This window comes from Phoca vitulina, unplaced genomic scaffold, assembly GCF_004348235.1.
Source record: "Phoca vitulina isolate PV1807 unplaced genomic scaffold, GSC_HSeal_1.0 scaffold85, whole genome shotgun sequence".
NCBI classification, from domain to species: domain Eukaryota; kingdom Metazoa; phylum Chordata; class Mammalia; order Carnivora; family Phocidae; genus Phoca; species Phoca vitulina.
In genome coordinates this window covers 4,271,849-4,298,328 of record NW_022589788.1, presented here as the reverse complement: position 1 = coordinate 4,298,328, position 26,480 = coordinate 4,271,849, and the positions used below count along the sequence as shown (strand labels likewise).

Below are 26,480 nucleotides of genomic sequence, written 5' to 3'. Positions count from 1 at the left end.
GGCGCGTGGGGCGGGGGCAGGGCGCGCGGGGCGGGGCGAGGGCGCGCGCCGCTGTCGGCCGCAGGCAGCTCGCGCGCACCTGCCTGCCCGGCCCACCGCCTGCGGCGCGCCGAGCGTCCTCGCCGCGCAAGTTGCGGGTCCCGGGGGGCCGGGCTGCGGGCCCGCGGGCTCCGGGGATGGCGTCGGAGCCGCGCTGATTCCGGTACTGAGGGCCTCCGGCGGGGGGTCGGGCCGCGAGGGAGAGAGGGGGGCCGGGGCGCGCGGGGCCGCTGCCACCTGCTGCTGCGTCGGCGGGAGCGGGAGGCGGGCCGGGCCGGGGCGCGCGGGTTCGGGGCCCGCCGGGGCGCCCCCTCGCCGCGCGGCCGCCGCTTCGCCGCGCACCGGGGGAGCGCGTGGGGCACGGGCGACATCGCGGGGCCGGCGGCGCTCGGCTCGCCAGCCCTTCGGGAGAGACGCGCGCGCTGACACGCTTCTTTTCCGGAACTTGACGAAAAGTTTTGTCCCTGAGACGCGCGTGGCTCCCCAGCCCGAGAGGGGCTGGCAAGGGGCGCGCAGCCGCCCCGCCGGGCCCCTTCCACCTCCGGGGTCCCCGACTCCCGGCGCCCAGGACGTCGTTCGCTTCGGGACCATGGACCCCCCCCCCGGGAAGACCCCTCCACTTTGGGGCCCCGACTCCCTGGACTCCCCTCCACCTTGGAGCTCCCGATCCCCTTTTTTCTCGGAACCGCTGTCGCTAGACCGCAGGACCCCCCCATTCTCAGACCTCCTCTTCCGGGCGCAGGGACTCCGCTGGCCTTGGAGACCCCCTTTCTGGGCCACAGACCCCTTCTGTGCAGGAGAAACCTGAGATCCCGGGCCTGGGGATCCTTCCGCTGGGCGGGCGGAGGGGCCGGGGCTGGTGTGTCGGCCGGGGAGGGAGGGGGTGCTCCGCAGGCGGCCCTTCCTGGGCTCGGAGCTGCCAGGAGGAAGCTTCTGCGGTGAGGCCATGCATGATGTGGAAGCCTCAGGAAGCGGCAGGACTGGCCCCACAGACTCCAGGCCCTGGGCTCGGGTAGTGGGCATTTAGTGGCCAGAGCCCTACCTGGCCAAACCCCCCACCCGTTTTGTTTTTGCGCAGCACCGTTTTCTCCAGTACGGAATTGAAAGCTTTGCTTCGGGAAGTTCTATGTGCAGGAGGCTCCTGGGCATCCACTTATTTCCTGAGGCTAGTTGAGAAGGGTGGCGTCTTTGGGACCCTACCAGCAGGATGTTAGCACCTCCTTGTTGTCCTGACATCATTTATTTTTAATGTTTTAAAAGATTTTATTTATATATTTGTTTATTTGAGAGAGAGAGAGGGAGATTGCGCGACAGAGCGCGCACATGCACACGAGCAGGGGCAGACGGAGAGAGAGAATCCCACTGAGTGCGGAGCCAGGTGGGGCTTGATCAAGGACCCTGAGATCATGACCTGAGCAGAAACTGAGAGTCAGGTGCTCACCCAGCTGAGCCCCCCAGCCCCCCCTTTCCTTTACAGATGGGTTATACATCTGCACACTGGTAGGTGCTTTGCCTGGACCACACTGCCTCTCGCCCAGTTTATCTGGCCACTACCAGCCCATGCCTCAAGTGTGGGAATGACTTCTTCCTGACTTCTTAACCCCCCGTCCAGCCTGTTTTGCCTCGCCCCAGGCTGTCTTAGTTGTTGTATATATTTGATCCCTGCAGATTGTGGGCTCCACTTGATCCCTAGCCCTAATGAGAACTTGGCTCAGGGTTATTGAGTGAATATACCCTTTGGGAAACATTAAAGGAGGTAACGTAAATGGTCCGGGGTCACCCAGCTGGCGAGAGGCATGGGTGAGATTCAGACTGCGCGGGGTCGCTAGGCCAGGTTCAGCTCACCTTAGTGTCCAACACGGTCCCAGCAGGCTCCTGCTCAGCACTTGGCTTCGTGCTGAGCTGGGCTTGCTTCCTGCTTGTGAAACGGTTTTCACAGTGTGCCCCCAGCCCGCCCTCTCACATCCAGCATCAGCGCTGCCTTGCCTGGCCTCTGTTGATCCTGACTTTCCTCTCCATCCGTCCGGCCCACTCTCCTACTCCCCTCTGTGCTCTGTTGAAGTCCTCTCTGGCAGTGAGGACCTGCCTGTCAGAGCAGCTTGCTTCAGAATCTGCCTCCCCTGTGGGTCAAAGCTTCTGACCATCGTGTCCACAGCCTCAACACAGCAGATGCCTGCCCAGCATATTGTGGGTGCTCGTGGAGCTCTGGGACCTTGGAGGAGATTTGCCATCAAAATAGGCATTTATACATAATACGTAAAAGAAGATTTTAGGAAAATGAGTGGGTGTCATCTGTTAATGTTTGTTTTAGGACGGTTATGAAATTTCTGGGGCCTGAATTGTTAAGAATTCTAGATTGCCAAGCTGGAAGGACCTCAGGTAGATCAGCTGGACTCATCACCTTATTTTACAGATGGGAAGTTGAGGCCCAGAGCTTAGTGCCACAGAGCAGGTGTGAGGAGAGATGTTAGTGACAGGAAGAAACCATACGGTGAGGCTTGCAGGCACAAAGTGGCTGAGTCTTGGCTTTGTTTATGTAAATGAGTTGCTAAAATAGTGGGCCTGAGCCACCTGGCCCTATCTAGTGCCCAGGAAGAAGTAATACCAGCCAACATCTTCTGAGGTTTAACTCGTGCCAGGCGTGATTCTAAAGGCTTTATTTGCCTAAGGAGATAGGGTCTATTATTGTTCTCATTTTACTACTTGGAAGTTAGGGCACAGGGGAGTTAAACTAGTCCAAGGTCACATAGTTTGTAAGTGGAGGAGCCAGGATTTGAACCCTGGGCATTCTGCCTCCAGAACCTGCATTATTTTTCCCCCTTGTGTATTTCATTTTTAAAAACCTTTTCCCTGAATTCTGACATACAGAGATGTGTAAAAATTGTTAAGCCTTTGGGTTATCGATTATCACAAAGCTTAGGGTCTGTTTTCGTAAGCATTCCAGCAAGCTGGTGTGGGCTTTGAAGTCAGACCTGGTTTGAATCCAGTTTCTGTTGCTTTGTGACCTTAGGTGACTTACTCAGCCTCAGTTTCTTTACTGAGCTTGGAGGCTTGTGATGAGAAGAGCATGTGATAGCACTTAGTAGGTTTGGTAGCATGGCAAATGCTCAATAAATGTTTTTCTCTTATTAATAATTAAGATTATAAGTTGTGCTGGTTTTGTTAAGCGGTATGAATATCTTCCTCATCTGTCAGTTGCCTCTCAGTCCCCTTATAGGTACTTAGGATGAGTCACTTTGGAAAGTCACTATATGTAGCTGAAACATTTTGGGGTAGTGGCCCCCAGTGCCCGTGCATTGAAAGTCCTTAATTTAGGGCGCCTGGGTGGCTCAGTTGGTTGGGCGACTGCCTTCGGCTCAGGTCATGATCCTGGAGTCCCTGGATCGAGTCCCGCATCGGGCTCCCTGCTCGGCAGGGAGCCTGCTTCTCCCTCTTACCCTCCCCCCTCTCATGTGCTCTCTCTCATTCTCTCTCAAATAAATAAATAAAATCTTTAAAAAAAAAAAAAAAAAAAGAAAGTCCTTAATTTAAAATGTCCCACCTGGGGCGCCTGGTGGCTCAGTCGGTTGAGTGTCTGCCTTCAGCTCAGGTCATGATCCCGGGGTCCTGGGATCGAGCCCCGCGTCAGGCTCCCTGCTCGGCAGGAAGCCTGCTTCTCCCTCTCCCACTCCCCCTGCTTGTGTTCCCTCTCCCACTGTGTCTCTCTCTGTCAAATAAATAAACAAAATCTTTAAAAAAAATAAAATAAAATGTCCCACCTGTGCCTTTTTTAACATAACCACTTTGGGGCAGTGAAAGTTACATGTTTTCTCCTTAGGGTTGTGAGGGAGCCTTTGGGGACCCTCAACAGCTTAACCCCAATTTCTGCCTGGCTTGCTAGTGGGCCAAAACTTATTTAAACAACATTAAGTTATGGGGCGCCTGGGTGGCTCAGCCATTAAGCGTCTGCCTTTGGCTCAGGTCATGACCCCAGGGTCCTGGGATCGAGTCCTGTGTCAGGCTTCCTGCTCCACAGGGAGCCTGCTTCTCCCTCTGCCTCTGCCTCTGCTTCTCTCTCTGTCTCTCTGTTTCTCATGAATAAATAAATAAAATCTTAAAAAAAACAAAACAAAATAACATTCAGTTATGTTATAGGCACCTGAAAGTTGCCATTCACTTTCCAGAGGAATATATTGAACTTCTAGGAAATTCTTTTTTGGGATTGTTTTTATCCTGAAGAATAACCCATTTAAAAATCAAATTACTGTTACGGTTGACTTTTCCATTCTGCATAATGCAAATTGCCCCATTATTTTCGGCCGCTCGAGCAGCAGTAGGGATGGCAAGCCCATGGGTGTCCTCCCAGGTTGGCCCCGGCCGGCCGCTTCATTACACAGGCCTCTCGAGCCTCGTCTCCTTGTCTGTGCGGTGATAATGCGGGAACCGTGAGCTCTGGGGGTTGTTGTGAAGGTTACAGAGACGCCGGGTGTGGACTTTGAAGGCCGTGCCCAGCGTACAACGCACACGTGGTGAGCTGAGGCAGCAGCTCCCGTTAATTGGTAATGCCGAGGCACCCGAGTTCCAGAACATCCTGTGCCTCTCTTTCCAGGGTCCTTTTTTCTAAGCCATGACATTAAAAAGAGAAAGCGACTCAGGAGTGGTTGGTGCTTGTGGAGTCCTCTACAAAGCAAGCTAATTGACATGGGACATGCCCCGTAGTTCAGGGGGTTTTCCTGGGCGGTGGGACCTCGTTTCAGAGGCTGAACTAGCCTGTTTCTCCTGACTGGTCCTGTCCTCCAGGGTCAAGGTGAAGGCCTGGGGTGTGTGTGTGGGGGGGCACCAGTCCTGCCAGGAGGCTGGTGTTCTCACCAAAAGTCTCCCCAGGAAGCATGAAGGACCCCGAGGGGCCTTGTGCGGAATGACGTGGGTGTTGGAGAGAGAAGGGCTGGGGCCTTGCCTGTGTGTAATCACGGGCAGGTCACTGCATCGGGCTTAGCCCGGCTTTGTTCCCATCTGGGAAATGGCAGAAGACAGTCTGCTTTTTCACAGGAGGGATGAGGATTTAGGGAGGTTCTCGATGTCTGTGTTAGGGCCGCGTGAGTAGCAAAGCTGGCCAAGGGGCCTTGGAGTCATGGACTTGGATTCAAGTCCCCGCTGCTGCATCGTAAAAGTGGAGCCCTTGGGTATGCCGTGGGCCTCAGTGTCCTCTGTGCAGTGGGGTAATGCCTAGCACAGAGGGCTGTGCGAAGAATGGCATGGGAGGAGCTTCGAGCAGGGCCTGGTGCTCATATGGTGATGCTCTGGTGTTGTCCGTGTTGCAGACCTGGTCCTGCCCTCTTGAAACTTTGGCTCTGGGACGGATGGGTTCTGAGGCTGTGGCTGACAAAGAGCAGTGTCTGTCTTCTCTTAAGATTAAGGGTATGGGGGCGCCTGGGTGGCTCAGTCGGTTAAGTGTCTGCCTTCAGCTCAGGTCATGATCCCGGGGTCCTGGGATCGAGCCCCACATTGGGCTCCCTGCTCAGCGAGGAGTCTGCTTCTGCCTCTCCCCCTAGCTCATGCTCTCTCTCTCTCTCTCTCTGTCAAATAAATAAATAAAATATTAAAAAAAAAGATTAAGGGTATGGAGGAGCACCTGCTGGCTCAGTCATTGAAGTGACTGACTCTTGGTTTCAGCTCAGGTCATGGTCTCAGGGTCGTGGGATCAAGCCCCGCATTGGGCTCTGCACTCAGCGTGGAGTCTACTTGAGCTTCTCTCTCCCTGCGTTTGTGTGTGTGCTCTGTCTCTGTCTCTGTCTTTCTCTCTAAAATAAATATGTAAAAAATGAAAGATTAAGGTTACGGATATCAGGGGTGGAGCTGGGCGGATAGGACACTTGGCAGCAAAGGCAAGTGCACCCTCCTTGGAGGATCAGGGAGAGCCGTAGTGTCTCTGGTGCTAATGGGGGTGTGAGGAAGCGGTCCCCTGTGGCATCCAGAGAGGAGCCCAGACGGGGAGGGCTACGGGGAGCAAATGCCCGGGGGCAGGAAGCAGCCACAGGCAGATGAGTGCCAGAGGATGTCTTCTGCATGGGTGGGCAGCATTATTTCTCCCTGAAGCCACCCATGAGTGGAGGTTTTCCTACCAGGAACATAACTAAATCATTTGGATTTGGCCTCATAAACTGCTGATTTACGAAGACTTGGTCAAGACCTTGTCCCACTGCTTTTTTTTTTTTTTTTTAAAGATTTTATTTATTTGACACAGAGAGAGGGAACACAAGCAGGGGGAGTGGGAGAGGGAGAAGCAGGCTTCCCGCTGAGCAGGGAGCCCGATGAGGGGCTCAATCCCAGGACCCTGGGATCATGACCTGAGCCGAAGGCAGACGCTTAATGACTGAGCCACCCAGGCGCCCCTGTCCCACTGCTTTTTAAAGAGAAGAAAATTAAACTGTTGTTCAGGATGGACTTGTTTTCCAAAGGCACATTCAGAGTTACTGGCAGAGCTGCTGTGGGCTTTCTGACTTGTGTTGAAGGCCTAGTCCCGGCCAGGGGAGGGGTGTGCCGATCTCTCTCGGGGCTCTTACCCTCTCCACTTGCTGCAGAACGCCGGATTTGTGACTGGTAAATAAAATGCAGATTGTCTTGCTGCCTGGAGTGAAAACAGCCTTCCTCTGATCTGAACTTGACGTCTTGTGTGTTTTTCCCTTGTCGGGGACGTGATGGCTGGTCATCCTGAAACTTGTATCGTGTGGCTGGCCACCTGGGCCTGGAGGAGGTGGGGGGGCCTGCGGGGGCTGCTGTGGCCACTGCTGGGGGGTGGGGGTTGTCTCAGGCTTCGGGAAGCAAGTGTAGAAGGAGGAAGTCTCTTACGTTCCCGGACTGTCACGTGTTGACCGTTCCTCCCCAGTAGTGCGGCGGCCGGCGCGGCTCAGGATGGTCATCCCGGACTTGCTGCCGGGAACTTGATGGGAGGGAGTTTCTTCCTCATCTCGTTATGTCCATGGCTCACCTTGTTCTTGAAGCAGAACCCACTCGCCGCGGATGTTTCTTGGACGGACTATCCCCGAAACCTGCCCTCTTAGAACCTAGTTGTTAGTAATAATTAACTCAGCAAATAGATTTTTGAATCCTTAATCCATGCCAGGCATTTGGCCAGGCAGGGGTGTCTGGAACCTGTTAGCCCGCTGCCTGCCCGAAGCTTAGAAACCAGGGGAGGGACGGGAGCAGTTGTCTTGGCCGTGGCCAAAAGGAACCTCAGAGGAAAGAGGACCTGCAGCTTCCTGGGAGAGTAGGGGACAGCTTCTCAGAGGAGGTGGCCTTGGGAGTGTGCCGTGTCTCCCTGTGGCACCTGCTGCCAGACCCCCAGGGGCGCTGGTGGCCCAGCCGGGGAGAGCACCCAGGCCATGGGGTTTTGAGAGGCGAGGGTGACCGCACAAGGCTGCTGAGGCTGGCAAGGCTGGGGCGGGAGGGCCCTGTGCCAGCTCGGGGAATTTAGGCTGATCCTGTCTTTAGAAAACGTGTGACTTGGAGGCAGGCCATCTGCAGCTGGCCTCCTGGCAGGCGCCCAGCGTCCACCCTGCAGCCTCTCTGAGAAGCGAGCGCTTTGTGCATGCAGCCCCCCCTTCAGGGCACCGTCGGAAGGCAGGTGCTCTGGCGGGTGCCTTCTGGTTTCATAGGACTGGTGGCCCCAGGCGGAAGGGTTTGAGGACAGGTGGCCTTGGCCCTTGTGGGGTTTGGTTTGAGAGTATGTTGCAAGCAGGACATTTTTGCTTTTAGGTTTATTTCCCTGAAGGCTGACAACCTTGTTTGTGGGGCTTAAGGAACTTCATTTGGACTTGGAACCAGCGGAGGCGTCAAAGGTCATTCATCTTCTCCCTGGAAGAGGCCCTTGTCCTGCTGGCCTGGCCCCCAGCAGAGAGGCAAGAGGAGTGGAGAACAGGCCACGGCCAGGCGGCTTTGGACCCCGTCACACCTGCTTTGCCGCCCTCGTGCTCTCACGGTGGCGATTCTGAGAGGGGGTCCTTGCATTCACTCAACACACACGTTTTGTGTTCTGTGTATTCTAGTATCAGAACTGCAGTTTAAAGGCGTTTTTTGTAGGTCCTTCAGCTCTTCGTGCAGCTGAAGTAGAGGAAATTCACATTTACGGGGCACGTACTGTGCTCAGACGTGGGGTGTCCCGGCACTCTCGCCGAGCCTTGTCATTTCACGTATGAGTTTTGTGGTGTCGCCCACTTTCCTGCTGGCCAGGAGGCAAGTTGAGGTCCAGGAAGGTTCTACTTCTCCCCGTGGTAAGCGGCGGAGCCAGAATGTCAGCTGGGCTGGTCACCTGGCTCTCAGCTCTGTTTGCTGTGAGGATTTCCTCTCGTGTTTCTGGCTTTTTGCCAGTTTGACCTGTCGGACTATTGATGGTGTTTGGGTAATTCTAATAACTCTTGACATTGCGAGTGATTAGCTCTTCACCATGTGCCAGAAATGTTTCTTGCCGTGTTTTCCTTTTAATTAAAAAAATGTAGAAGTCTCCAGTTTATGTGCATTGGAATGTCCCTGTGTCTTCCTGTTGTGAATCCTGTTGTTCCACAGCGTGGTTGAGTTCAGGGATTTCCCGGGGCAGGGGCTTGGGCGTAGGTGGCGGTGACTTTGCCTGGAGGAGCTCAGGGCTGGGGACTCGGGCTGGGGAGTCCAGCCCAGGAATTCGAGGGCAGTGTGAACTGTGGCCTGAAAATGTGTTCATGTGTGCTGAAGGCGGTGCCCGGATTCTTTTGGAGGATGAACTGAGGTTTGCTCAAGTAGGTTAGAGAAGCACTTGATGGAATACTTGATGGAATTTTTTTTTTTTTTTTAAGATTTTATTTATTTATTTGACAGAGAGACACAGCGAGAGAGGGAACACAAGCAGGGGGAGAGGGAGAAGCAGGCTTCCCGCAGAGCAGGGAGCCCGATGCGGGGCTCGATCCTAGGACCCTGGGATCATGACCTGAGCCGAAGGCAGACGCTTAACGACTGAGCCACCCAGGCGCCCCTGGAATTTTGTTTTTGTATTAAATCCTAATTTTGTGTTTTTGTTTTGGCTTAGTACAGTGTGTTTCTACTTTCTAAGAAAAATTGATAATTGATTAATACAACATCATGAATAAATAATCCTTTCTCATTCACTGGGTCATATTTCAAGTTTTTATTTTATTTCTTTAAGATTTTTATTTATTTGACAGAGAGATAGCAAGAGTAGGAACACAAGCAGGGGGAGTGTGAGAGGGAGAAGCAGGCTTCCTGCCAAACGGGGAGCCCGATGTGGGGCTCGATCCCAGGACCCTGGGACCATGACCTGAGCCGAAGGCAGACGCTTAATGACTGAGCCACCCAGGCGCCTGTCAAGTTTTTATATATAGTTCCGTCTATTTCTGAATTTTGCATTTTGATTCATTCCTTCATATTTTTTATTTTTTATTTTATTATTTTTAATAAGGAAGAGGAAATGCTTTTTTAAAAGATTTTATTTATTTGACAGAGAGAGTGAGCTCAAGTAGGGGAAGCAGAAGGCAGAGGGAGAGGGAGAAGCAGGCTCCCTGTTGAGCAGGGAGCCCGATGTGGGGCTCGATCACAGGACCCTGAGATCACGACCTGAGCCAAAGGCAGACACTTAACGGACTGAGCCACCCAGGTGCCCCACATTCCTTCATATTTTTATTTTTACTCCAATGCCACACTGTCTGGCTGGTTCCTTCGATTTCTGGGAGGGAGGGAGATGACCCCCTTCCCTGTTCTTCTAACAAATTTGCTTTTGCTGTGTTGACTGGAGAAGGACCAGGCTTCCTGAAGGGGAGCAGGAAGGCTCAGTGACACCCAAAAGGGAGTGGCTGTCACTGTTCCCAGTGTGCTTCAAAACCTTCACCCACTGACTCTGATGATGGCAGCTACCAGCAGAGTGCCTGCCAGGGGCTACTGCCTTGGGATGCTTTCCTCATGGTACTGACTGAATTCTCCCCAGGCAGTCAGTACAGCTGGGGTTAGAGCCCAGGAAAAGTCCCAGGAGAACCCAAGAAAGTGGGGCGTCTGGGTGGCTCAGTCGGTTAAGCGTCTGCCTTTGGCTCAGGTCGTGATCTCAGGGTCATGAGATCAAGCCCTGCACTGGGGTCCCTGCTGGGTGTGGAGCCTACTTAAAAAACAAACAAGAAACAACCCAGGAAAGTACCATTCTTTATGTTGTTCTACACAGTGGATCAGATTTCAATAACCCAACCAGATTTCTTTAGTTTTGACATTTTGAAGGACAATAGAACCTTCTTAAGCAGGGTTCTCCAGCTGCTGGGGGCTGTGCTGTCCAGGCCCCATCGTTTCCACTTTGTCTTAGGCCAGAGAACCATAGGCAGATGTGTGTGTGAGTGACAGCTTTGACTCTTGTCACTCAAGTCTTTATTGTAGGTTTATGGTCTTTGTTTTTCCTTTTTTTTTTTTTAAATTTTATTTATTTAGAGAGAGAGGACGAGTGGGGGGGCAGAGGGAGAGGGAGAAGCAGGCTCCATGTGGGACTCGATCCCAGGACCCTGGGACCATGACCTGAGCTGAAGGCAGATGCGTAACCAGCTGAGCCACCCGGGTGCCCCTTTATTTTTCACTTACTGATTATCTGCTTTTCTGAGCCAGCCTTCTACCTGGGTTTTTATAACTCCAATGCTAAGCTATTCATCCACTAGGTATGGCCTATTTTGGGGCTAGTCCTATAGATCCCAGCTGTGCTGCTAAATAATGCTATGGTCTTGGACCCATTTCTTAACTTCTCTGAGCTTTGGTTTCCTCCCTGGTAAGGGGGATAATGTGTCCTACCTTGTGGACGTGCGGAGGGCCATGGCTGACTTGGATGTGGTTGGGGTCATCTCATGCCACATGGAGTATACACCATTTATCTTGTTTTCCTGTCTTGATGACGACATCTTGATTTTAATGCTGTCTTGGAACAAGTAGAACTCGACTTACATGTGGGTTATGAATTCATGTACTTTTGACTGAGGTGTTCTGTTCATTTATTTTATTTTATTTTTTAAGTAGGCTCCATGCCCAGTGCAGAGCCCAGTGTGGGACTCGAACTCATGACTGCGAGATCAAGAGTTGGCCCCTCCAACTAACTAAGCCACCCAGGCACCCCTTCTGTTTATCATTTTTTAAAAAACATGAAAAACAACGGTTTCTCTGCCTGGCCTTGTCCTCACATCCCCTGTGCCGGCTTGGGGGTCAGACATGTGACTGGTGGGGTGCTGGTGATGATGAACAAGGGGACTGTTTAAGTATTTTTACCCTAGCTGTAGCCTTTGTTTGGGTTATGGTCCTGTTATTTTATATCGTGGTGATACATGCTAAAACTCTGGCTTCTGGTCCTGAATTAAAACTTGGATATGTAGGACTTTTTTCAAGGATTTGTCCCTAGAAGGGGTGTCAGAACATTTGAGCTGTATAGCAGGAGTGTGTCAGGCTTTTAGGACCACTGTCTTAATTTCCATTTTTGTGATTTTTTCTAGTTTCTCCTTGGACCAAGATGACTGATGGAAATCTCTCCACCTCTACAAATGGTGTAGCCTTGATGGGCATTCTGGATGGTCAGCCAAGAAACCACATTCAGAACCTGCCACACTTGAATCTCAAGGCACCCAGGTCCCTCTCATTGCCAGAGTATGGGCCCAAGCTGAAACTTGGTCCTTTAGAAGATCGGCACAGCCTTAAGTCCGTGGACTCAGGCATTCCCACCCTCGAGATCAGTAACCCGGAACCCGTCCCCTGCAGTGTGGTCCACGTGAAGAGGAAGCCATCGGAGTCGGAGATCGTCCCCGAGCGAGCTTGCCAGAGCGCGTGCCCGCTGCCATCCTACACGCCCCCAGCTCCCAGCAGCGCCGAGTGGGAGCAGAGCGTGCGGAAGTCGTCCACGTTCCCCAGGACCGGCTACGACTCGGTGAAGCTCTACAGCCCCAGCTCCAAAGCCCTGAGCCGCAGTGACGATGTCTCCGTTTGCAGCGTGTCCAGCCTCGGCACAGAGCTGTCAACCACACTGTCCATCAGCAATGAGGACATCTTGGACCTCGTGGTCACGAGCAGCTCCAGTGCCATCGTGACCCTGGAGAGCGACGATGACCCGCAGTTTACTGACGTCACCTTGAGCTCCGGCAAGGAAACCCATGAGCTGCGCCAGCAGGACTGTGTGGATGGAACTGAGGATGGGAATAAACTGAGAATTTTGGGACCACTTAGTAGCTTCTTCACCAGGTAACACCGTCTTTGTCTCTACGAGAGTTAGGTTATCCGGACCGGCTGCCCTGTTCTCATCCGAAATGTGCTGTGTGCCTCCTGCCTTGCTAAGCAGGCCCGGAGTCATGCAGGCGACTGTCTTCTCCCCGTAGCCCAGAGTCCTGTGCAGTTGTGGGTAGGACTGGTCTGGAGGTGATTCTGCTGTTTGAGCCCTCACCACTCGCCGTCACCTCTGTGTCTTTCCCTGGCTCACTCGCACACTTTGTTGTCATTTCCCAGCCTCTGACCTGCTGTGGCGGGAGGGTGACCCACAAGTGGCCAGTGCTAATAGATTAGCGGCCTTACTTTGTCAGCCTCATCCTCTGCAAGGCCCTTTACGCTCATCACTTGAGCTTCTTGGGCCCAACAGAGGGTTAGGAACCCACGTTCCACCCCAGCCCCCACCGCATAATGCAGTGGTGTTTCCAGGCAGCTCTGCCCTGTGTTCCCGCAGGGCTGTGCACTGGGTCCCTGTTCTGACGCTGGCCCTGCGGCCACCGCTTCCCCTCCTAGGCTGGGACCAGGCCACTCAACTGAGGCCCCAAACCAGGGCCTGTAGGGCCCCTGTGTCTCCCCTCCAGCCCTGGGGGCACAGCTCCCGCACGCCTGCCTCTTACCTGTACTCTCGTGTTTTCGTTCAGCAAGTGTGTGTGTCCCCGGCTCTGCTGTTGGCAGGGAATATGGGAGTAGTATGACCATCGAAGTGCTACAGGTCATGCCTTCGGGTCAGGTTCACGGGCTGGGGACACATCAGCCAGTCATACGAGCGGCCGTGGACGTCTGGGCTGTGCGGCGCTGTGAGGAAGGGCCCAGGGCTGAGAGACAGTGTGCAGGGGCGTGGCGGCCCGTCCCTAGCTGCTCCTCGGGGGCCCCGTTGCTGCGGGCGATGCAGCTGCCCGTGTGTGTGTGTGCTGGAGCAAAGCCCGTGTAGGACGCTTTGTGGTACTGGGTGTCCCCTTTTTTCTTTTTAAAGATTTATTTATTAGCGAGAGCACGAGTGAGGGGAGGGGCAGAGGGACGAGGAGAATCTGCAGCAGACTCCCTGTTGAGCATGGAGCCCGACCCGGGGCTCAGTCCCACGACGCTGAGCTGAAATCAGGAGGCAGACACTAAACCGACCCAGCCAGCCTCGCGGCCCTGGGCGTCCCTTTGCGGTGCCGTGCTGTGCTGGCTGGGGTCCGCTGGAGACTTCTGTGCCTGCGGGCACGGAGCTTAACTCACTGCAGCCCCAGCTGCTGCTGCATCTGAATGTGGACATCGTTTCGAGTGAGCCTAAGACCAGTTTTGCGTGAGAAGATCTCTGGTGTAGGCTGTGGTCTGTGGGGCGCCTCTTCTCTCTGATGTGCCGGCAGCCAGGCGTCAGGCTTCCCTAGTCCCAGAACTCCGTAACCCAGGACCGCCTTCAGTGGGAGGAGCCCAGGAGCCCTGGGGGCGACAGTCACTGTCCCTTCTGAGGCCATAGCCCTAAAATAGGTGGTTGTGGTTCCAATTAGTGTGGCCGAGCTGTTGTCTTTTCATAGATCGGTGTTTTCAGCATTTCCTGTCTGTAGATACCACCTGGGTACCTGTTAACCAGCTGCGGGGTCCTCAGGATCCATCCCAGAACTCCAGAATCAGAATCTCAGGGGAAGGGCTTGGGAGACAGGTTTTTGGAACCATGTGGGGGTTCTTGGCAAGTTTGGAAACGTGGTTTGGAATGGGGATGGCTGGGAAGCAGCCTAGAGGAAAGAGCTGAGCTTTGGATTGAACAGACCTGCACCCACATCCTAGCTGTGTGACCTTGAACAAGTTACTTCACCTCTCTGAGTTCGTTTTCTCATCTCTAAAATCGCATTGAGTAAGTGCCCAGCACAAGGTGCCTATTATGTTGTTGATGTACAAGGTCCTCGTACGAGACCTACTGCGTGTGGTGGTCACGGGAATGGGGTGGGTTCACGTGTGAAACAGGATCGACCCAGACAGTGAGCTGTCAGGTCTCAGTCGTTTGGGATCATCATGGCTGCACCTTGTTTTGTCTGCTGCCTTGTCTCACCGAGTTGGAGCCTCTTCTCCCTTTGAAAGGACATGCCATCAATTACTGTGGATCATTGCTAAAACTGTGTGTTTTTTTTAATTGAAGTGTAGTTGAGGTATGGTATTATGCTAGTTTGAGATGTAAGACAGTGATTGAACTTTCTCATACGTTTACTAAATCATCGTGGAGATGGATCTCAGCACCATCTGTCACCCTACAAAGTTGTTACCTGGTGTTGACTACGTTCTGTTCCCTGTGTTGTACACCTCTGTTCCCTGTGTTGTACACCGTGTTCTTTTGTCTTGTTTTATAACTGGAAGTTTGTACCTTTCAGTCCCCCTCCCCTGTTTGGCCCCTCCTCCTCCTCCCCACCAGCTTGCTCTTTATATCTCAGTCTGTTCCCCTGTTGTTTTGTTTTTCAGAGTGTGCATATAAGTGAAATTATATAGTATGCTAGAGCTGCTGTTTCTTGAAAATCTTTTGTAGCTTTGTGCCACAGAAATGAAAAGTCTCCTCTTTGTTTTATTCTCTGGTTCTTGTCTCCTTACCCCTTTTATAAAACATTAAAAATTTTTTTTAATTTTATTTATGTATTTAAGTGATCTCTACACCCAACGTGGGGCTCGAACTCCCGACCCTGAGATCAACAGTCGCATGCTCCACTGACTGAGCCAGCCAGACACACCCTCCCTTACCCTTTTAATGGCTGTGACATTATTTGAGCCATTATTAAGCACTTCGGGGAAGCAGGTGGAATGTTAATGACAAACAGATCAAAATACATGATCTCATGAGCTGAGTCTAGTGAGTTTTTTTGCCCTAGAGTCTTAAAGTGTTAGAGGAGAGTTCCAATCTAGAATTCCTTTGAGGGGGAAGGTTCTGTGGCAAGAATGTTTGGAACCCACTACACATTTTACAGGTGAATTACAGAGGGGGCCTGGCTCACAGTAAGGCCTGTATGAGTTTCGTCGAGGGCAGGGCTGGGGCTAGAGCCAGGCCTCTGGGTTTCCAGCCCAGGCTTCTGAGTCCTCCTGTTTCTCCACTTTACCCGCTGTGCCCAGGCGACTTCCTTTACCCTAGTGCCTGTCTGTTCTCCTTGTCCTCACTGAGTCGATTTCTAGGAAATTGCCGGGGGGAGCATGGGCAGTAGTGGAAGGCTCGTTTCAGAGAATGGGGCTCAGAGGAAGGGCTGGACACGGTCACGGAATGAACTTGTGGCCCGAGGGGGCAGACCAGTTGGTGGCCCTGACTGCTTGATGGAGGGTGGTCTGGGTGAGACAGGAGCAGAGAAGTGACAGGATGGCAGGCTGGGCCCGACCACTGCCCCGTGGAAGCTGCGGACCCAACTCCCTCTCTCCCTTTGACCCGCTCTTCATCCGGGCTGTCAGAAGCCCTGTGGTGCAGATTCCACCTTGCGCTGAGAGGTAGTCCTGGGCCTGAAGGGGCTCACAGCTGGTGGGGGAGACCGAGCAGGCACGGCGGGGGAGGGGTATGAGCGTGTGAGCCTGTGAGGGTGCCCGCGCCAGGGCTGGGTTCAGTGTGAGCTCTCCTGCTTAAAAGCTGTGTGACATTGGGCAAGTTACTTTACTCCTCTCTGAGTGTTAAATGGGGCATAAAACTGCTTACGGTTAGAGATCAAATAGGTAAACATCTAGCACACTTCTTGATAAGTAGTAAGTAGTAGCTATCTATGATTCTAACAAAAACGTTATCACTTCTAAGAAATACATTTTTCTGAAGTTTTCTCTAGTTCTTATCCTAATGTGGTGTTTATTTCAATCAAAAGTTATTATTGAAAAAGTTAAATCAGGATTTCTGCACTGTTGACATTGTGGGATGGATAAATCTTTGTGGTGGGGGCCGTCCTGTGCCTTGAATGCCGGGAGCCCTTCCCAGTGGTGCAGCCGGGCATCACCTTCTGTCCTGGGCAGGGAGGGCTGGGCAGAATCACCCAGCCTTTGAGAACCATCCTGCCCGCAGGTTGTAAATGTTGCTGTTTCCCTGAAGGAAATTTACTAATGTAATGTAATTTGAGCAGGATCCTCCTAGTTTGGAGAGAGGGACTATGTTAAGGGATTCTGTTCCACCGGTGTAGTTGAACAGTGTTTGTGTAAACACTTGGGTGGCAAAGACCAGAGGCATCCAGTAACACACGTTTTCCACAGGAGACGGGTTGTTTCTGTGAAGCCAAGGGCTTCAGGCTGCTAATCCGCACGGGCCTGGAAGGTGATAATCAGCTTTGACCTTTCGGCTTCTTTTGGCGGCCCTTTATGTTGCCCTCAGCAGAGATGGTCTGGGTGTCCTGCTGAGGAGCGATGCCTGGGCCACAGTGGAAGCAGGAGGAGGGGCTTGCGGAGGGGAGCTGTGGGGAGCTGCGGGGGAGGCTGGGAGGCACGGTGCCCCGGCTGCGTTCGGGGCTGTGCGGATGCATTTCTCCGGTCTGCTCCCTCCCCACCCCAGCCGAGGGCCCCCGGGGCACAGTCTGCCTGCATTGGGCTCACCCCAGTGGCCGTGAGCTGTAACACAGCGAGGAGTGTGCTGGGTGAGCTGGAGCTGCTCGGACCCAGGTTCGAACCTGGGCTCTGCCATTTTCGACCTCCAGAACCCCCTCTGGTCTGTGGTCCCCTGTGTGTACTGGGTGGCGGGGGTTCATTGCGTCTCTTGTAAGCGGCAGACAGAGTCTTACTTGAGATGCTATGAGAGCAGCTCTGGGCAGAGGTCATCCCCAGCCTGCCGCTTGGATTTCTGGCCCTGCTCTCTGCTTTTGTTGGGGATTCGCATAAGATTCCAGTTTTTAGGGGTCTGTATAAGGAAAAACGTGAAACCATTGTTTTGAGAAAAACATCTTTAAGGCATTTTGACTTGGTGTGAATGCGTTCAACTACAATTTCTAGGCTTTGGGGATTTGATAACTTGGAAGGTGCCTTGAGCAGTGCTGAGGAAGAAATGTGCTCCTTGCTTTCTTATTTCTCTTCTTTTTTTAAAAGAAACTTTTTTTTTTTTTAAGTGGGGGGGGAGAGGGGAGGGAGGAGGGACAGAGGGAAAGGGAGAGACAGAGAATGTTAAGCAGCCTCCGTGCCCAGCCCAGAGCCCAACGAGGGGCTCAGCTTCCCAATCCTGAGATCATGACCTGAGTGGAAACCAAGAGTTGGAGGCTCAACCGACGGAGCCGCTCAGGCGCCCCCTCCTTGCTTTCTTTCTGGAGAGGTGAGTTTGTTTACCAGCAGGGCAGATGCACTTCGGAGGCACCGGGAGTGACAGGTAGCGGTGGTGGTGGCCGCGTGCCCTTCTGAGCGCGTTCACATGGTTGCCGGACTTGGTCTCAGCCACCGTAGGAGAGTATGCCGTGGTAGGTAGGCTCTGCGGGCGGGCTTGTGCATCCTCCAGGCCGCCTGCCTTCCAGGGCGTGCTCCTTCCCTGTGTGTCTTCGGGGTCTCTTGGAGCTGGGGTTCTGGGTGGGAATTGGGTGCCATCAGATTCTCCCAGGAGGAGTGATTCGAAGCTAGGTAGGCGGAGACCACGAGGCTGTGTTCTGCCGTCCGGCGGCGTCAGGCTGTGCGGCTCTCCGGCGTCGGCCCCGTGCTCATCCCCTGGCTGGTGCCAGGCCGCTCTGGTGGCTTCCCGGCCCCGCTGCATTCCCGATTTCCAGGGTTCGAGGGGCAGCTCTGACACAGCAGCTCCCCGGGTGCGGGCGGGTGCCTGGGGGCCCAGGTTAGAGCCCGTGACTTCAGCCCTCGTCAAGATTGTGGAATCACCTAAGTCCTTGAGTTGTTAGATCCTTTCTGCTTAAACTTTTTGGAGTGGTTTCTATAACCTGCACCGAAAGCTGATGGATTTGGGTAAGTCCTGTGAGTAATTCTTACTCAGAGGTGGGGAGACTGAAGCAGGGTGTGGTTAAGTAGCCTGGAAGGGATACAGCCATGGCATAGGGCTTGGGTCTCTGAACTTAGGGTTTTCATCTGGAGAATAGAAATACGTGCACGCGTCAAAGGGAGGAAGTGTGAGTGGATAAGCACCAAGCACGGAGGAGGCTCACCAGCGTCTACTTACTGACTTTTGCCCAGATGCGTGTGCGCCATGCGATCCCTGGGAAACAGCCCTGGTGGGTGTTCTCTGGACCTAGCTGTTTGCTGGCATGTGGGCTCAGGTAAGGCAGGCACTCAGCCTCGCTGGGGGCTTAGTGTCCTTGTTCGCAGAAGGAGCCGAGGGCATCTACCGTACAGAGCTGTGCGAAGGAAGAGGAGCTGCGTGGCCCAGGTGCTGAGCTCCGAGCTCCAGGCGGTAGGGGAGGCCAGAGTTAGGGGGCCGCCGGGGAGGGCCCTGTGCGCTGTGATGGCGGCTCCAAGATAGACGTCAAAGTCCGGAAAGAAATACAGGGGCTGAGAGGTCAGTGGGTCTTCGACAGTGTCTTGTGTGGGCACAAGGTCGAGACAGTGTTCCTCAGGCAGAAGATCAGCATGTGTGAGGTCATCGCAGGAGAGAGCTCAGCGTTTCTGGGAAAGTGCCGTGGCCTGCGGTGCTCAGGATGGAGAGCAGAAGGCTCACGTGCCCAACTCCAAAGTCACCTCTCTTTCTACCAGAGACACCACACTACCTCTTTTTAAAAAAAAAAAAAATTATTTTTAAGTAATCTCTATGCCCACGATGGGGCTCAGATTCACCACCCTGAGATCCAGACTCGTCTGCGGGGCGCCCCGGTGCTGCCTCTGGGAACACGTGTGCCCTGATCAGATGCGGGGGGCGGGGGCTGGGAGAGCAGGAGGACTCGCGCTGCGCTCCGGGGCAGGGTCTGCAGGCGTGTGGCTGGAGCACATGGGGGCACTGCGCACGGTCACGGGGGTCAGCTCTGCGGCTCCCCCTCGGCACGGAAGTTCCTCAGTGCGCAGAGAGCATCGTGTGTGAGCAGGTTGAGAATGCTCTCCCCTCTCACGGTGTTGGAGTTAGCCGAGCTCTGAGTCCTGAGGCCTTCCTGGGCTGGCTGGGGGCGGGCAGAGCAGAATCAGTGACAGGCGCTGGGCGGCCAGGAGCAGAAGCACAGAAGCTTTCAGCAAGGACGCTAGGAGGGCGGTTGCCATCGTACTAACCGCACATCTGTGAGGTGTCCCGATTATTCAGAGTCCTGTGCTCTGTGCAAGGGGGGCTTTCACTGGCGTGCACTGACCCTGTTTGGATCACCCTACTCCCGGGTGTTCAGTTCCTCTGGGACTTGTCGTACTTGGGTTTTCAGCAGCTCAGCCCCCGCATCATGGAATGCTTGCCTTTCTTTTCCCACTGCTGACCGACACCGTTGAGCTGCTACCAGCCCTTGTTTCAGCACCGGCCAGGTCCTTGGTGCCCTGACTCCAGCTCAGGTCATTTCGAGGGGGTTCTCCCAGGTGGGGAGGGTGCGGCGGATGGTGTAGGAGCCACAGGCGGCCAGTGTCCGTGCGGGGCCCGCGCTGCTGCAGGGACCGTTGGGGGAGCCGGGCCGACAGTGGCCCGCCGTGCTCACCGCGAACGGCCGCGCCCCGCTCCGTCGGCTGTGCTTCCTCTGTTTCCTTCTGGCCGCAGATCGCGCACACGCAGGTTCTTGAGGGTGTGCAGTGTGCCACACGTTGTTCCGGGCCCTTAAACATGCTTCTCATCATGCGGTTTTTCAAGAAACATTAACCGAGGGGCTCATGGGTGGCTCAGTCGTTAAGCGTCTGCCTTTGGCTCAGGTCATGATCCCGGGGTCCTGGGATCGAGCCCCACATCGGGCTCCCTGCTCGGCGGGGAGCCTGCTTCTCTCTCTGCCTGCAGCTCTCACTGCTTGTGCGCTTGCTCTTCCTCTCTCTTTTTCACAAATAAATAAAAAATATTAAAAAAAATTTACCGAGCATCTGCCCTTTGCCAAGGCATTGTGTTAGGTGCTTGGAATTAGGCTGTGGACAAGACAAAGACCCTTGTCCCTGAGGAGCTTCTATTCTAGTGGGAGGAGGCGGATAATACCCACGTAAGTACGTGGAGCACAGACGTTGGCGGTGATCCGGTGCCGTGGGGAAAACGAGGCAGGAGGAGAGACTGGCCAGCGCGGGCTGTAAAACAGGCTGGTCAGCAGCGCCCACCAAAGCAGGGCCCGCCAGGTGCACAAGCGAGAGGGACTTAAGCAGAGACGGAGGAGGTGGGGACGTTGACCCAGCAGACCCCTGGTGGAGCAGAGACAGGCAGGGAAGGGCCCGGGCGGGCCTGGTGAGAGGAACAGCACAGAGGCCGAGGGATGGACCGAGTGGGCCACGAGGGGGTGGAGATGCGGGCCTGTGGGCCATGTAGGGCTGCCTTTGACCCAGAGGCGGGGGGAGCAGCTGCAGAACTTGGAGCAGAGGAGACGTACTAGTCATCTACTAGTTTGCTACATGGTAGATGCCAAGTAACCAAATAGCGGATTAAAAACCTCAGTGGCCCATCATCACACAGCTGGGTTCTCTCTCGGGGTCTTACAAGGATGAAACCCAGGCACTGACCGGCTGAGAGTAAGGAACTGTTGGCTTCCCGGCTCAGTCGGGTCGTTGGCAGAGCTCAGTTCCCTGTGGTTTTAGGACTGAGTCCTTGGTTCCTTGATGGCCATCAGCTGGGGGCTGCTTCTGGTTTCTAGATGCTTCTCCTATTCCTTGCCATGTGTCCCCGCAGTCTTCAGAGCCGGCAACAGAGAATCCCCCTTGTGTACAATCCTTCTCACACTCTGAATCTCTTGCCAGGGACAGCCCCAGTTGGTTTTTAAGGGCTCACTGATGAGGTGAGTCCAACCAAGAATAACCTCCCTTTCCTGAAGTGATCTGTGCCGTGTGACACAACCTGACCATGGGAGCGACTGTCCCGACGTATTCATAGTTGATACCCACACTCGAGGGACACTGGAGGGGCGGCGGGCAGCGGGGTACCCTGGACGCCGAGGAGGGAGTGAGGTGGGGGGCAGCGTCCGTGAGTTCGAGAAAGAGCAAGAGGAGGGGAGTTGCTATCAGCAAGGCAATGGGAGCAAACCAATGGAGGAAGGAGTGGCGTGAGGTTTCTTTTTTCTAAGGCTGGAGAAATGGGTGTTTTTGTTTACTGTTAAGAGCAACCTAGTAAAAGAGCAGCGGCAAACCTAACTAGAGAGAGGAGGACTTGCAGAGCGGTGTCCTTCAGCGGCATCTGAAGGAGTGGGATCTGGTGCTCACGTGGACAAACTGGCTTCAGCTGCGTGAAATTCTCTAGCTTAAGAGGCGGTAAAGCAGAGGATGTGGGCGCAGAGGCTGGAGGACGGATGTGGCTGCGGGGGTCTGTGGGCGTCCTCGCTTTATTTAGTGTAGGTGGACTACTTTATTGTTTTTAGTGCTGTCTCATTGTTTTTCTGTGTGTGAATATAGATTTTTAATTTCAGCATATTTCTTTTTTTAATAGACTTTTTTTTTAAAGATTTTATTTATTTTTTGACAGGGAGAGACACAGCGAGAGAAGGAACACAAGCAGGGGGAGTGGGAGAGGGAGAAGCAGGCTTCCCACCAAGCAGGGAGCCCGATGCAGGGCTCGATCCCAGGACCCTGGGATCATGAGCTGAGCCGAAGGCAGACGCTTAACGACTGAGCCACCCAGGCGCCCCTTTAATAGACTTTTTTAGAGCAGTTTTACATCACAGCAAAATTAAGCAGGCAGTGCAGAGTTGGGGTGTCTGGCTGGCTCAGGCGGTGGGCATGCGCCTCTTGATCTCAGGGTCGTGAGTTCAAGCCTCCAGGTTGGGCGTGGAGCCTACTTAAAAAATGAGAGAGTGCAGCCTCCCCGGTATCAGCATCCTGACCAGAGAGGTACCTCGTTACAGTCAGTGGACCTGCACGGACGCGTCATTGTCAGCCGGAGCCCACAGTTAGAGGCAAGGTCACCGTCGGTGCTGTGCGTTCCGTGCGCAGTGACCGTGCCCATCGTTATGCTGTCGCACGAGGAGCTGCACTGCCCTAGACGGCCTCCTCCATGCTCCACCTGCTCCCCGCCCTCCCCACACACCCCTGGCAACCACCCATCTTCTTCCTGCCTCCATGGTTTTGTCTTTTCCAGACTGTCGTGGAGCTGGAATCCTAACAGCGCAGCCTTTTCAGATTGGCTTCTTTGGCTTAGTAGTGTGCATTTAAGGTTCCTCCCTGTCTTTTCACACATTGATGAAGCTCATTTCTTTGTAGCACGAAATACTATCTCATTGTCTGGACCGGACCCTTTATTTTACATTCGTCTACCTAAGGACATCTTGGTTGCTTCCAGGATTTAGCGGTTACCGTTAAAGTGGCTGTAGATAACCGAGTGCGGGGTGGGGGGGGGGGGGGGGTGGGAGGAGGTGTTTGTGTTGACATGAGTTCTCAGCTCCTTTGGGTAAACACCAGGGAGCCTGGTGCTGGATCGAATGTAAGAGTATGTTGAATTTCAGAAGAAACTGCCAAACTGCCTTGTAGGGCAGCCATGCTATTTTGCGTGCCCACCCACAGTGAGTGAGTTCCTGCTACTCCAGGAAGTACATGTTCTTGTGAAGCAGGAAGCAGGGTCCTCTGCTGACAGCGAGGCCAGGGATGGGCCCCTGGGGTGAAGGAGGTGTGATGAAGGAAGAAGGTGTGAAAGTCACGATGGGGAGTGTGATTGCAGGGGTGGGGGGGCAGGACCTGGCTGTGCGGTGGGAGAGCAAGCAGTGAGCCTCTTGGGGGGTATGTGTGCTGGGCCCGCGTGTGCGTGGGCCCTGGCTGTCATTGGACTGAGTGAGTCGGGTGAAAGGAGGGACAGGCAGGGGAATCGAGGGAGCGTGTACGCTGGGTAAGGGGTGAGGGATGTCAGGAGGGTGAGCGGCAGCAACAGGAGGAAGGACCAGTGGGGACCTTGGTGGGTGGAGGAATCGGAGGAGTCGGAGGGGGGGAATCCAGGCCTGAGGGTAGTGGGGTGCCTTCACGGTGTGGATAAATGGGCTTAGGTCACACAGCTAGCTGGCCGTCGAGCTTGGAGGGGTCAGCCCCCACCTCAACCCCTGCCCTGCTCTGTCTGCCAGTAAAGCTTGATCAACCCTGGGCAGTCACATGGTGTTCCAGCCGCATCTGGTGAATCCTCCAGGGAGGGTTGCAGAAAGGAGGCAAAGCGCCTTCATTCATCCCCTTTCTGGTGCTGGGTTGGGGGAGGGAGGCAGCAGTTCATCCCAGGGGCATTGTTATGACAGGTGCTGCTTCAGTGGGCTGGCCACGGGCACAAGAAAACCCGTTTATGAGCAGCACCTCGTCCTAAGGGAGAGGTTGGCGTGGGTGCCCTGCTCTGGGCACTGTGCCTTGGCGTGGACACAACCTCATGTGATCCTCTGGAGAGGCCCCGGCCGGGATGGCAAGAGGGGAAGGAAATGCCAAGAGGAAATGTCCAGGAGGAACATGGACCATCACCATGCAGGGCGTGGGCCGTCACTTCCTCTTCTTTAGTCCTTGGCCTTCTCCAGGGGACCCCGTCCTCCCCCCAGCTGGCTGCTCGTGGCCGATGTTCCTTTGGCATTCCCCACCAGACACCAGCCTGGACAACCTCCCTGCTATAGACGGTGGGGGCTCTCTCACTCAGGAACACCTTCTCCGTGCCTCTCTGAGGATCTGCATCCTTGCATCGTTTCTGCAAGTGCTTACCCACCTCCAGCCTCCACATGAGGACCAGCCTCACGGGCCTTCCTTGTGCCCACCAGAGGGGGCATAGAGAAGACGCTGGGGGTGGGTTTGCGTGTGTCCCAGAAGCTGCCCAGGGGCTGTGGCTTTGGCTCAGCACCCGATCTCCCGGCTGTTCAGGTCCTTGGGTCCCTCCCCTGCATCCGCGTCCCCGGAGCGTCTGTTGGGGCTGGAGCCCCTTGAGGTCAGCGTGGAGTGCGCGCAGGTGAAGATGTGGATGCACAGGAGGTCCCGGCAGCTGCCGTTGTGCGGGCTGTCGTGGGCTGCAGCCCTGTGTGGGGAGGGCCATGGAGGCCGCAGTGAAGCCTCCCAGATGTCGCAGGGGTGGATATCATCACTCCCTCCCCGCTGCACTGACAGCAAGTTGCCGTGTCCCACATGTCAAACGGAGAATTGGGCAGGTGGTCATCTGCAGCAGGAGGAACCTTCCTGAACCAACGCCTCATCTGCTTGCAGCCCTCCTTTCCTCCTCCCCCAGGCTCGGCGACCCCCTTCTGGAGCAGGTTGCACTCCTGCCCACCCCGTGAGAGAGGAGCCCACTGAAGATTCCCGGAGGAGTGGGGCCCCGGCTCCCAGCCCAGGCAGCCAACATTGTTCGGTGCCGTCGGTGGGCCCCCCCCAGCCTGGGTGCCCCTCGAAGGCCTGCATCTTACCCGTCCCGTGCTGGCACCTAGTTGGAACTGAGTAAACGTTTGTCAGATGGTTGAATTGAGACGTCTTCCATGTCCTCGGCGAACACCTACCGAGGACCGAGTGCTGAGGATGCGGCCGCCAACAGCCCTGTCCCCCAACTGAAAGTAACAGGCACCCCTTGTGGTCCACTGTGGGTGCACGGTTGCAAGCGATGCCCATGTCAGGCTTCAGGTGCCGGGAGAAATCGTCCGCAGGGTGTCAGGAGAGGAACGAGGGATGGGGAGGGGCGGGCTTAACCCCCTTGAGAAGCAGAAACCAGTGGGCTCGGGTCCCTCTTCCCACCTGTACGCGCTTCGTCCTCACCTCTTCTGTCATCCGGGGTCTCACTTGGGGTGTGGTTGTCACCTGAGCTGTCCGGCGTGTCAGCCGCTGGCCACGCACAGCAGTTCAGACGGGACTGGAGTTGGAAACCTGACTCTTCAGCTGCACAAGCCACATTACGGGGCTCGGCGGACACCTCAGGGACAGCCCAGATTTGTGCTCTTCCATCCCTGCGGGAGGCTCCGTTGTTCGGCGCTAGTCTGGATGGACTAGGTGACGATCTGGGACTTGACTTTTAGCCTTTGTTTTCGTCGACATCGAAAAGCAGCTCATGCCGGTTGTGAAAGAAGCGAATCCGGAGTGAAGCGAATGGAGCCGTGGGAAGCCTGCAGAAGGCACCACGGGCTAGGACCCCGGGGGGAGGGCAGGAGGCTGAGGCAGGGTGCCCTGCTCCTCGTAAGGCGGGCCCAGGGGAGGGGGGGGCCGAGCTGCTCTCGTCTGGACAGGGGCGGGGTTGGGGGGGCAGCAGCTGCCTGGCAGGGTGCTGAGAGGCTCCCTCGAGGTCCTGTCTGACACCGCCTCTGAGCTCTAGGGCACATTTTAGCATCCGGGGAGCCGCACACAGTGGAGGTGGAGGTGTCCCGTGGTGCCTCCAGCCCGGAGACCGAGAACCCGGAGGGCATTCAGAGAGGGCAGTCGTAGAGCGGGAGTATCTGTTCTGCCCATCTGGTGGGTGGCTGGGCTCCTGGCTCTGTTTTCCTGAACCTTGGTTTCTTGTCTCCAAAATGGCCACAGCAAGGCCGAGCATACGGAGTGCTTGCCATAGTGATCGCTGTGTTTGCGCCTCACCAGAATTTATTAGGGGTCTCTTTCCTGCTTATTACATGAATGAACGAATGAGTGAGCAAATGCTAGTAAGTGCCAACCTGCCCAGGAGATGAGCAGCAGAAAGGGGAGAACCGAGAAACAAAGGATTTAATCAGTCCCGAAGGGTGAAACGGGATTGACTTCCTCTGTGTGATCGGTGACTTGGGGAGGAGCTGGTCACCAGCCGGGCGTTCCCGTGATCCCGCCAGTTCACCACTAGATGTTGAACTTAAGGGAATGCGAACATGTTCTGTGTCCCATTTGGGTCTGATGATATGTTGTCCTTCCCTTGGGTGGGTTAGGAAACTTCCATTTGAGGAAAGAAACCTTTAAAGTTTGGCCACTTTTCGTTGGGTGTGGACACTGGAATTCCCAGTTGTCTCAGGTGGGGCGGGCAGGTGCCTTCACTGTGGGGCGTTAGAGGTGATCGCTTTCGGGAGTGGCGTGAACTGAACCAAGAAAGAACTTCTTCGGCCTGCACATCTACTTACGTGGCCAGATCGTGTTCCTGGTAAACCTCGCAGGCTGTAGTGTTTCTGCCCTGGCTTCTGGGAGGTGCAGGTGTCCTTAGAGATTCCACACCTGGGCGCCTGGGTGGCTCAGTCGTTGGGCGTCTGCCTTCAGCTCAGGTCATGATCCCAGGGTCCTGGGATCGAGCCCCGCATCGGGCTCCCTGCTCAGCGGGAAGCCTGCTTCTCCCTCTCCCACTCCCG

The 26,480-nt window shown here is 54.9% G+C and overlaps 1 protein-coding gene across 2 annotated transcripts in view; it reads left to right on the top strand.

The window, feature by feature from the left end:
* The first annotated feature begins 70 nt into the window (after positions 1-70).
* Positions 71-26,480, top strand: part of TBC1D14 (TBC1 domain family member 14) — a 104,992-nt gene continuing 78,582 nt past the window's right edge. Inside the window, exons 1-2 of one of the 2 annotated variants that reach the window (XM_032395474.1) lie at positions 71-202; positions 11,511-12,249. In XM_032395474.1, coding sequence (XP_032251365.1) covers positions 11,528-12,249 — 722 coding nt within the window. In that variant the 5' untranslated portion in view covers positions 71-202; positions 11,511-11,527. The remainder of the gene's footprint in view (positions 203-11,510; positions 12,250-26,480) is intronic. The other variant, XM_032395473.1, reaches the window with a different exon arrangement.